Genomic DNA, 12,195 nt, shown 5'->3' on the forward strand with positions numbered 1-12,195 from the left:
GTTGGCTTGTGTAAGTCTGTGTCTGTTTTGCTCCCGCTGCTGCAGATGCTGCCGGGCCGGGGCTGATGGTGTGGCCAGGCCGAGTGCTGTTCTGAGCAGCCTGTGCAGAGTGATGGAAGACTTCAGGAATATCGCCGACGAGACGCTCCCGAGCTTCTTGGGCTATTCCTTGAACAGCAGCGCGAGTGTCGCCTTTGAGAATGTCACTGTCGCCTCAAACCCAGGATTACCTGTGGCGGCCTCCACTGTTGCCAGGAGCCAAAAGGGGTGTGACAACAGGTGAGACTGCTGGTAAATGCCACTCAGCAGGATAAAATCCGTTTGAACCATTTGAAACGTTTAGCTTTTTAAAGGAAAAAAAATCTTTTTACCGTTTATTTGGTAGCTGATAAAACTATTTACTAATCAGTCGCACAGTAATTGGCAAATGTTGGTTTGTCTGTATTACCAATGAAAAATCTACATCAAACTAATGACTAGTAAAATACTTAAAATTTATTGAAATTACCCTTTAAAAGAGTAATTTCATTTTTAGACTGATAACAATCAAGTTTCTTTTAAGTCAACTCTTCTTAGTATAGTCAAGTTTGAAGTAATGTAGAGAATAATGTATTTTTTACATACGTGTTTTCTTAACTCTGTTAACTGTTCATTGAACTTACCTGAATCTGACTCATTTTAGAAAGGGTAACGTAAGAACTAGAGTTATGGATAAGAATGAAATTCCTAAGCGTGAATAATTAATTTAACACAATTTATAATGTTTTGCTCAGCAAGCAGTAGAGCAAAGAGTAAAATTAAAAGCCTTTACTCACTTAACTGCTGTCCCGTGACTTAACAAGAAGTAAGATCAGACTTTAATACTCTGTCTTTCCACAACCAAAAGGTGGTTCCAAAAGGGTACCACTAGCCATTAAAATTATAATGTGGTATTTTTCGAAAGCACTGCAGAAGGCTGGAGGAGATCATTTGGGGTACATGTGTGTACCTGTAGATACAGATTAGCTAGAAAATGCTAAAATATTAGAATAACTTAACTTACAGGAGATAAGTGAACATCAATATGATTTTTTTTATGCCATTCTTTGGAAAACAGGCGCAGTGCGTATTAGAATGATCCTGATTCTGATGTGTGTTTTTCCTCCCCAAATTTACAGGCTTTCTGATAACTGTGCATCCTATTTAGATGGAAAGCATTCATCTCCATCAGGGTCTTCTCACAGTAGTCAGTCAGGTCCTGAGCCAATGCAGGGACTTGCTCTCTGCTTTCCTGATGACATGTAAGTAGATAATTAAAATCTAATTCTGTTCTAAAGTGCAGGTACCAGTGTGTAGAATGTAATTTATATGTACTATAAGCTAATTATGGACTACTTCAGAATTGAATTGCCCACCACAGCAGCAGCTTTTACTACTGGCCTTTTGATGACTATAACTGGAGAGCTCAGCTGTGCATTAGCCTGTTAGCTTACAGTGTTTGACAGACTGAGCAGCTTTTCCTCCTAAAAGAAGCTCCTCTATGTTTTCTGGAGAGGGATAGTGGCAGGCCACGTGGAATCATCCTGTGCAGTGCTGCCACTTAGCCTGAGCAGCATTCTGCTGTTTGATTGACTAATTGGGCTTCAGGTACATGACAGGAATGAATATTTAGAAGTGATGTTTTCTAAACTGTGAGATTTTGTTTTGTTGTCACACTAATGAAAAATTTCCTAAGCATGAATAATTAATTGACTTATTTGAATCTGGCCTGTATTTACCTAGTTTACTTTACAAATCTGGAATTAAGCTGATCTTTCTGGTTCATATCATGTGTGTGAATAATATCTTGCACTGATTTAAATCTGCTCTGAGGAAGTATTGTGCAGTTTGCATACAGAAAGGAGCATCAATTTCTATTAAATTTACCTTCCTTGTAGCCTCAATGATTGCTGTTTTGTAGGAAGTAACTAATGTCAGTGATACAATTGAGAGAGCATTACTAAGCGGTGGAAGTGTTGGAAGCTGTTGCATAGGTTATTCTAAGGTCAAATTTGTTCCTGTTGTTGTGATGGAAACTGCAATGTGTGTCTTTCTCAGGATAAAATTGCAGTCTAGGCAGTATGCCCCTATAAAAACAAAGAATATAAGATTTGAGAGGGAGTCAGTGTCTTGATTGTACTGAAGTAAAAAAAAAAACAAACGCCACAAAACATGGAATAGTTGCATTTTAGACTTTGAGAGTTAGTTTCATTTATTTATCTAAAATGTTGAAGCAAAAGTATGGTTCAGTTCACTCAATTGAGTGGAAATTTTAACATATGACATAATTAGCTTATCTGCCTGCATGGAAGTTCTGTAAAACCAGAAGTGAAGAATAACATTCCTGCAGAATTAAAAAAGCTGTTACTTAACTACATGTAATTTTAGTAAGTCATGTTCTTTATAATTTAGTCCCTAATTTAGTATTACAAAAAGCTTGCTGATACTGTGGACTTGGGAAAATCTTCTCTAAGATTTGACTTTCTCTTAAATGGGTCATGGAACTTGCTCAGAGTAGACCCTTTTTACAGAAACGAAAGAGAGGAACAAACAGGTAGAGAGGCATATATTGCATGAAATTTAACTATTTGTTTCACAGTTTGGATTGTGAAACTGAAGTCCTGTAATCTTGATATTTTTTTCCTTTATTGTAAAATGACAGGTCTATAGAATCTCTGCTCTTGGAAACAGCAGACTGAAACGAGGCAATTGGAGAATTTATCAAATCTTTCTGTAGAGAGATGTTGTATACTCATGTTGGTCTGTGTAGCTCACTAATTTTTAATATCTTTTTAGGGGTGTTGCTACACAAGTTGTAGAGCGTCAGACAACTTGTGTTACTTTGAAAGAATCCCACTCAGTGTATGGAGAGCAAGATCAGAATGTCACTGAGCATTCAAATCGCAGTCAAGGTACCTTACGTGAAGTCTTGCCGCCTGAGCGATTGGAAGGTATTAAATTTGGGGACAAATTTTATACTTATTGTCACTGTAATTAGCTTTTTATGCTACAGATGTCTTCTCTTGACCCTTTCACTGTTTTATGGCAGAGTATAAACAGGATTTGAGCAAACTGAAAACCGAGAAAGCTTGTAGTTGCCATTATGTTCTTGGATTTTTCCTCAAAGTACAAAGCTAGACAGGAAGCTGGTGAAAATAATGTTTGCTGTAGAGTAGCATACTAGAATGCAATTAGTATTCTGACTTAATTCCACGAACTCTGTGGAAGAAGTGTATGTAACTTGTCCTCTACCTCTTCTGTTTTAGTAGGTGTAAGGCTCTGAGATTGTATTTTAATTAACATCTCTTTTCTTGCCCTATTCCAACCTGTAATAGAGGTTTTAACTGCAGCTGTACGATCTGGGAACATACTCTTCTAGTGAAATGATGCATGAAAAAGTGGTGTCAAGTACTTGCTGTGAGAACTATAGTTTGTTTGAAGCATGAATAGAGAGAGTAGTGTAAGCAAAAGAATTTTCTGCAACTTATTTTAAAAGCATGGCTATTGATATTAAACTTGTTTGGGGTTTTTGCTAATGCCAGTCCTCTGATTAAATTCTACTTATTCCTTATAATTCAATAAATAGAGTTAGTAAATATATGTGTCTAGTCATTACCTCTTCTAAACTTCGAGTATTTGTGAAAGTTTTTTGTGAGGTGAATATTAGTAATTTTGACAGAGAACGTGTTCAATTAGAACGTACTATGATCTTTAATATAAATGGACCTTTTTAGAATACACTTCTAACAGGGAAGTGTTGACTTCAGTCACTAACTGCTGTACTCTTGAGGAAGTGGCAGTAACTGTGGCAACAAAATCATGGTGCTTTGGAAAAATGGGACTACCTAGTGTTTGGACTTGATAGTAGCCAGTTAGACTTAATTGCTTGGTTTTAACTTATTGTTTATTCAAGATTTAGAAATTGCCTTTCACTCACATCTATTACTTAAGAATTAGGAACCTTTTTTTGGTAAAATCTGTATGTGCGTGTCTGAAAGGTTCTCTGTCTTGTTTGGATTATGGGTGAATGTAACACAAAGACAAGTGGAAGCTGCTTAAAGTGATCCAAAAAAAGAATTGGCCCAGTAGGTGAAATGCAATAGTGGAACAGAATGCTTCTTCTTACTTCTGCTAGTGCAGCCTGGGACTCCTTCCGTTTTGCTCTGCCTTGTAGAAAACCTTAAGGCAATAATTGTCTTTCATAATTTTTAGAGTTCTGACCCTGATGAAGCCTTTTTAATTACTCACAAATAGTTTACGCTGTTGTTACAAGAATGTGTAAGCTTTAGTGTTGTGGTAATGTGTATGTTTCAGGGTTATTTTTGTGGTGTGTGCCAGGACCTTCAAGAGGCTCAGTCTGCTGTCGTAGAGAATAGTTGGCACTTAGGAGTATAACATGAGAATATAATAAAATACTGATTACACTGCATTCCTTTGTTTCAGATTTGCCAAGTGGAATATGTTTTCTTCCAGACATTAAGAATAACCAGGTAAAAGCTTTTCTAAATACAGTGAAATTAAAGGTTTTGTAATATTAATCTTGTAATTAGGCCTCACAGACTTAATTCTGTGCGAGGAGGATGGAGGACATTGAACTGTGTTTATTGTCTTGTATCATGTATCCCCTAAGTTTGTAAAGGTGCTGGCATGCTGGTTGTGCTGGTTGTGTCATGCCTCACTTTGCCTCCATTGTGTAGATCGCTTAATGTAATAAGTACCATGGCAGCATCAGTCCATCTGATCTTCCTCAGTTGTGAAAATTGTTGTTTTCTCCTAGCCTCTGCTGTCTTATAGTCCTTTGTCAATGTAAGGACCTTGCATTTTATCCCATTGTAGTTAAGCTTAGTGAAAAGCCTTTTGAGGAACTGTTTGGAATACTTTTGGAAATTGAAGTAGACAGTATCAACCTGATTTGACTTGCCCCTGTATATGTTTGTTACTTTGAGGACTATGAGTTTAGGTGACTTCTTCGCTGTCCTTAACATTAATAACTGCACCATTTGGAAGAACACAATCTTCCTGCTGCCTTTGTATTTGTGTGTGTGTATCTTTATCCCAGAGCTAACAAATAGCTGCAGGTGTTGACAGGTAGGGTTAGGCTTCAGCTCTTTTTTCTACTGTGTTGGAGAAGCTGACAGCTGTGAACACAGAGATACAAGGCAGACAGGAATGGGAGATCTCCTGGTCCTTGTGGAAAATATGTGTCAAGCTGCAGCCAAATGCTGTCCAATATGTACTCCTTAATGTGTGAGCTGGCATTTGCAGAATTCATTTAGTTTTCTTGTATTCTGTTCTTGTAGGACCCACAGTGGTCAGTGAGTTACAGTCAAATGCTCTCAGGCTGTCTTCTAAAAACCATAATTCAAGTTCCTTTCAAATTCTTTGCTTTCTAAACTTTGACTTTTTGCTGTCTGTCAAAGATGAATCTATTAATCACAAAGAATGTGAGACTAAATCCAAAACAGACATTATATTGTGCTGTTTTTAAAAATCATTCAGATATAGAAAAGATAGAATATTTGCGGTTTGGTAGATTCAGCTGAAATATTACTTTATCAGTAATTTCGTGTGCTCGTTTGGAGAAATTTCCAACAAAATTGGGTGCTGAGGAACCACTGTTTACCGGCATAGGAAACTATTGAGACTTGTCTTTGTACTTTGAGTTGGATTGCAGCTCAATGAATGGAGGAGGGCATTTTTTTCTAGTGTAAACTCTTTAATGCAGTAGTTCAGTACTTTAATTTTGAGGTCTTTTAAGTTTGGTGTCACACAGATGCTTTTTCCCCTCTTTCCCTCTTTTGATTGCTGTGTTTCTTGCATGCATCCATTCTGGAAGCCAGCACGCAAAGTCTGTTGGAACTAGAGTGTTTGCTGGGATAAGTAGGAAAAAAAGTGTGTGTGGAGTTTTGTAATATTATTAACCTCATTAATTGTTTATTATTAACTGAATTTATACAATAGCTAGTAACTCCCAAAAACATTTCTCTATGGGTGCTTTTCACAGATTGGTCCACCTGAACCTTCTGAAAAGTTGATAGAAGGTGAAATCTCAAGTGATCACCTTAGCAATAGCCTTTCAAGTTTTTTGGAAAATGAGAAACTCTCATCTCTTCCAAGTTCAGATGAAGATGCCACTGGTAAGCGTGTTTATAACCCTTGGTAGTTGAGTCTATAATTGTGACTCAATGTTATTACATACTTTAGAAAGAAGATATTGTTTTACTGAAGTATTTATTACTGGATTATGCTGGATGAAGAGCTAGTGTAGCAATATGAAACAAAACTCTTCTTTGGAAAACTGACTATTTTAAAATCGTAACAGGACTAGGTGGCTGTGGAGTTTGTCAGAGAAGTTCCCAATTGGAATTTTAATCTAAAAAATTAAACAACAGTCCTCAGTTACTGTGAATCAAAAATATAGATAGAAATGTGGGCTTTAATTTAGTAAAGTGGTAACCGTAGCTACAGTTTCAGTTCAGCTTGGTAGAGATAAACTTCTGTGGTGAAGAGCATGCAAGAAAAATTGTGTCTTGGAAAACTTCTCACTTGGCAAATAGGAATAGTATTGTTATTAGTAGTAGCACTTAACATTTTTTGCCATTGAAATATAGAATATATATGTGTATGTTTCAGTCACTTTCTGGGAAGTTTGAATAATGTTACATAAATTTTCCTTTTAATTTATAAATATGATTTACTAGTTGGGATGTGATGGTGTATAGATGTGTGAAGGAAGATGAGTTATTTGATAGCCTGGAAGTTAAAATGGTAGCTTGTGTCATCTTGTTTTGCTGTGTATCATTAGTCATGTGGTAATGTTTCTGTGACCCAGTTATTTTAAGGAAAAACAGGATAATTCTGATCTGATTGTGTGTTGTGAAACTCAATGTATTAGAAATTATGGAGCTGTTTTGATAGTATGTCAGGTGATATAACATGACCATTAAAAGTAGTTATTTTCTTCTCTTTCAATAGATGATGATATTGATGATGAGGAATTCTTTGATATCGAACTAGAAGCCTATTTTGAGCAGCTGATAAAACCAGAAATGACGAGAGGAGACACCAACCTGCAGAAACTCTCAGAATTCTGGAGAGGGCTGAAGCTTTCTGAAAATGGCTTATTTCAAGTAGGTTTAAAATTCGAAGCTCAGCATCCCAAATGGTCCTTGAGCAGTAAAGAGATGATCATACTTTGTTTACCTGTGCCATTGCCATAGGCATCTCTAGCTGCCAGCACCACCACCATGGACAATAGTGTCTGGCTATGCCAACCCATGCACCTGCCTCTAAAGGCATACACAGCAAGAAGATGGAAGGATCCCTTCTTTTTTCCTCCTATATGCTCTCATTCCCTCTAACATGAGCAGCGTGCTACTCCTCTTTCCCTTCTGGTTACTCACTGTCGGATGAGGACTCCAAATCCAACTCAGAGCCCCACTGCCTATCTACAACACTGTAGAGCAGGAAGATCTTACACCAGTAGAGAAGACCTGAGATCAGAGAGTAGAACTCTTGTTATTCTCACAAGTAAACAGAGTATGATCATCTCTTTACTGCTAGGAAATTTTTAAATTGTAAAAAGCCCTATGGTGTTAATTTTTTTCCTTTGGTATGTCTATTCTAGTGTAACTTTAATATTTATTATTTTTATTTATTTTTTTTTTAATTTAAAGGAGAACTGTCAGGATTCTGCCAGTTACAAGGCTGTGACAGGAGTAGACTCTGGAAATGCTAGTGATGAAGATTCACAAAGTGAAGGGATAACCGGATGTCCTGTGCAAAGAGAAATGCTGCCTAGAGCAGTACAGCAACTGGTATAAAATTGCCATTCAAATTCCTGTTAATCTTATAGACTAAGGCTATAGTAGAAGATGACAGTGTGTTTGAAAACTTGCTAGAGGTTGAACTAACCATACAACCTTTCTTTAAAAAAATTTAATAACACCGCTTGGTTTTTAGATTTTTTTTCGAGCATAGTTAACTTGGAATGTTTTGTATCTAGAACTGTTAGTACAAATAGCTAACAACTACACTTCTGACACTTTTCAAATGATTATTGTTTCTGAAGAATTCCATGACTACTGGAGATGTGCTGGATTCTCGTGCTGCTGCTGAGTTGCGATTAGATTCACTGTATCTCCAGGGCATGGACAACCGAAAAGCTGATGTCTCAGACGTCCTTCCAAAGCAAGAAATACAGTCCTCTGAATGTCAGGCTGCTTCTTCTGATGCAGAAGTACTAAACACAGCAAGAGGGTTTTTGGGGCATGGCGCCACTCCTGAAGTTCTTAGTGCAAATGCACCTCAGGCAGAGGCACCTGAATGTGAAGTTGGTCTTCCTGATGCTTACCTGTCACCAACTGGAGACAGCTCTGAGAACTTAAGTTTAGGTGCAACAGACAAAGGTAGGATGCTTTAGATACAACCCATCTATGCAATTGGGACCACAGTCTGTTGCATGGAAAAACAAATAAAATTGTAAGCTAGACATTTTTCTTCGGTTGTGGGAGTTGGTAATAAAAAACAATGTAGCATGAATAATTTTTGAGTTGCTTTTGTTTTAAGAAACACTTGTATGTTGCACTTAACTTATTTTTTGCTGATGAAACTAGTTTAAGCTTGCAGTTGCAGCAACTCGAGCTCTGTTTTTTTTTAAGTTGTTGCTGACTTCTGGCAAGGGAACTTAATCTAGATTAATCTAATTTTGATCTAAAATAAGGAGATTTTACTGCATTCTTTTTTATTTTAATCCACAGTGTAGCATTTCATATCTTTCAGGTGATTTACCACACAGCATTGTCTATCAAAATGAAGAGGGCAGATGGGTGACTGATCTTGCATATTATACTTCATTTGATGAAGAACAAGGTTTAAATCTGTCTGAGGATGATAAAATAAATGAGGAGTTCATTACTGGCTGTATGTAATCTTTTTTCCTTTTTAAATAGCTCTTGTCTGTAACAGTGTTAAGTAAACTTTCCTTTTTTTTTTTTCCACTTCAACAAATCAGTATTTTGTGTTTTAAAGCCTCCAGGCTTTAGATACTACAAATTATTTGAAAGTTGATGCTGATAATAGCCTACAATGATATTATCATTATTTATAGCTGATAGCTTCTTTCCATATTTCTTACTCTTCACAGGAAGGGTGTTTTGAAACCAAAGAAAAAGCATTCTAACATGTGCCACTGTAGACAAATCAATTCCTTAGCACAAAAATGTCATCTAGTCATCTGTTTTACTAGATAGATTCGAGCACTGTGTGCAGCAGTATTTCCCCTAGTCTCTTATAATTTCTAAAGCTGATGTATGTATGGGCTACTGTATTCTCAAGATGTCCATGGTCCACTCAAGATTCTTCTTTCTTTCAAAAGAAAATGCTGTATATGGTGTTGTCTAAAACTGTTTATTCTGAATGAGTGATCAAACTGGTTGAAATAATGGGGTTGACTGGTTGAAATAATGTTTTTCAACACCGTAGTGGTTTTCTGCTGCTTCAAGCAAATATGATCCCATTTGGGAAAAACTACCCCATCTACTGTGTCAATAAAGTAGTGCTCTTCCATTATTTTTCAAATGCCATTATATTTCTGACACATTCTTGCTTTTTAGACGTGTACTGTCAAATTCAGATATTAGACTGTTGTAAATTTTTCCAAGGCTGTTTAGGTTTTTCCCATCTGGTGGGTTTTTAAAGCAATTCTGCTTTTGAGCCAATTGGCTCACTTCTTTGCATGGTAGAGGATAACACACTTACAAATTCAAGGTTGTTAGCATTCTTCTGGCTGCTAGTTTGCTTGTCTGTCTGCAATGCTCAAGTGTGGAGTTTGACAGCTGTAGAAACAGAAAGGAAATGTTGCATCTGATGCTTCTGAGTCTCATGACATCTGTCAGCAAGCTATGCATACAGTGTATTCTTGTATGGAGTAGTGCAGGATTGCTCACTTGAGCGTTGAGTGCTTCAAAAGGTCTCCAGAGAGGTGTAATGCTTATACACAGGATTAAGTAAGAAGTAATATTGACTTAGAGTTCAACTGGATATCGCTATGGGTCATTTATAGTGCCAGGTTGCCTTGAGGAAATACAGTTGAATTGCTCAACTTTTTGTATTCCAACTTTGTTTCTTTCCTGAGAGCATGTATTGCAGCTTCTCGTAAGTAATTTTATGAACACCACCTGTGTTCACTTTACAAGTTTGTGTCCATTCTTGACTTTTGCCTCCATTTGCCCTGTGTCCTCTATGACTAGGAATACTCTGTGTACAAAACTGCATATTTTAGAAGTTTAGGCGAACTTAATGATACTTTGAAATAAGAGGGTAGAGCAGTACCTCTTGATCAGTCTTCCACATAATTTTGCTGAAGAGACTTTAGGTGTTCATTGTTCTGTAGGTGGTAATTGTGCAATTTGAATTTGAATTCAAAATCTGAATTCAAAAGTAACATTGATTTATTTGGCCTGTTTAATTTGCATAGGTTTTTCATGAAGTGGTACAAACCAGTCTGTTTCTTTGCTCCAGTTCACACCTTGATGAAGTAAATTTCAATCCCAAATATATTAAAAGTTTGTTCTGAAGTAGCTACATGATGCCTGATTCTAGCTAGTATGGGTAGCATAACCTGTAAAAAGTCATAGTTTAGTTTGGGGTTAAGGCTGTAAGAGACTTCCTTTATTCACCCCTAAGTTGATAAGGTAAATGCTGATTTTACTTTGGCTCGTTATGATCCAGTGAGTACCCCTTTAAAACTAATTTTATATAACTTTCTCACCAAAATGTGATGGAGTAACTCCTACTGTGTCTCGAACTGTCTCAGATCTAGAATTATATATGCAATAATTGTCCATCAGAATTTAGTTTAATGATGAAAAATAGTAATGATGGCACTTAATAACTTATGCCTTATGTTAATAAATGTTCTCTTTGGTTTTAAGCTGAAGCAGCAGCTATGATTGCACAGGACGAGGAAGAATTTGAGAAAGCACACAGACTTGTGCAGGTAACTATGTCAATGTAAACAGAATAGTTCTGTAATTTATTTACAAGTTACAACTTCTGAAATCTCTTTGTCTGCAGGCAGAAAGAGTAGATGCATCTGAATTAGCAAATACTTCATGGAAATCTACTAATAGCTGCATTCTGCTGAGAACATCTGATCTTGATAAAGATGCCAGTTATTTACGTTTGTCTTTGGGGGAGTTCTTTGGTCAGAGATCTGAAGCTCTTGGTTGTCTTGGTGGAGGCAGTGATGTAAAACGGGTATGTATCTTAATGTTGAGAGACAAGAGAAGGAGAAGAAAAACAACAACTAGCACTACTTTTCTTATCTTGTAACTAATTCTGAGAACTAATTTTCTAAGTTGACTTGTAAAGGAAATTATCTGTGTGAGAGAGATCTGGATTGACTTTAGTTTCCCACTTGGAATTTGTGATGTGCTGGCCAATGTTACCAATGAATGTTGATCTTCACCTTCTGGTCAGGAACTAATTATGTGTAGGGTTAGGGGGAGAAAGGTACACAGGGCACACGTTGGAGGTTCATATAATAGCTGACTGAAATGCTGCTCAGACAGGGGTATTTGAGCAGTGAGGGCATCATTGAATGGCTGTTGATAATTGATATGCTCTCTGGGGAAATGCCCAACTTCAGTAAAAGTCATCTAGATTCAACTTACCAACATCTGTATGCTTCTTACATCTACGGGATACCTGGCCTTTCTCTCACCTGCTCTTGGCAAACAGGATCCTCATCTGTGTTTCAGACTAAAAAAAGGATGGGAAAGTGTGTACTATGGGAGGAAGAACACAAGTATGCTTCTGGAATTCACTTGTGCCTGATGAATTGTTAGAGTTGGCATGTTCTGTCCTGGTGCATTCTGAGGCTCAGTGGCAGAGCATGACTCCAGGCAGAGATGATGAGAGCATGTGTACTTTGTTTTGTGTAACTAAGTTGTGTCCTGGTTTCAGTTGTGATAGTTTTCTTCTTAGGAACTGGTACAGTGCTGTGTTTTGGATTTAATATGAGAGTGTTGATAACACACTGATGTTTTGGTTGTTGCTATGTAGTGCTTATTGTAAATCAAGGACTTTGCAGTGTCTCGTGCTCTGTGAGTGAGCAGGTGCAGAAGATGGGGGGGAGCATGGCCAGAACAGCTGACCTGAATTGGCCAAAGGGAT

The 12,195-nt window shown here is 37.2% G+C and overlaps 1 protein-coding gene across 3 annotated transcripts in view; it reads left to right on the forward strand.

Moving 5' to 3' along the window:
• CEP192 (centrosomal protein 192) overlaps positions 1 to 12,195 on the forward strand; it is a 60,601-nt gene that overhangs the window by 590 nt on the left and 47,816 nt on the right. For all 3 annotated transcript variants that reach the window (XM_027742931.2, XM_039387090.1, XM_027742932.2), the window contains exons 2-12: positions 46 to 279; positions 1,158 to 1,280; positions 2,815 to 2,969; positions 4,462 to 4,508; positions 6,023 to 6,155; positions 6,994 to 7,148; positions 7,695 to 7,835; positions 8,090 to 8,426; positions 8,800 to 8,940; positions 10,953 to 11,017; positions 11,095 to 11,277. In XM_027742931.2, coding sequence (XP_027598732.2) covers positions 113 to 279; positions 1,158 to 1,280; positions 2,815 to 2,969; positions 4,462 to 4,508; positions 6,023 to 6,155; positions 6,994 to 7,148; positions 7,695 to 7,835; positions 8,090 to 8,426; positions 8,800 to 8,940; positions 10,953 to 11,017; positions 11,095 to 11,277 — 1,647 coding nt within the window. In that variant the 5' untranslated portion in view covers positions 46 to 112. The remainder of the gene's footprint in view (positions 1 to 45; positions 280 to 1,157; positions 1,281 to 2,814; positions 2,970 to 4,461; positions 4,509 to 6,022; positions 6,156 to 6,993; positions 7,149 to 7,694; positions 7,836 to 8,089; positions 8,427 to 8,799; positions 8,941 to 10,952; positions 11,018 to 11,094; positions 11,278 to 12,195) is intronic.

Source organism: Pipra filicauda, unplaced genomic scaffold (assembly GCF_003945595.2).
Source record: "Pipra filicauda isolate LSUMZ 115617 unplaced genomic scaffold, ASM394559v2 scaffold52_size3558583_pilon, whole genome shotgun sequence".
NCBI lineage: Eukaryota > Metazoa > Chordata > Aves > Passeriformes > Pipridae > Pipra > Pipra filicauda.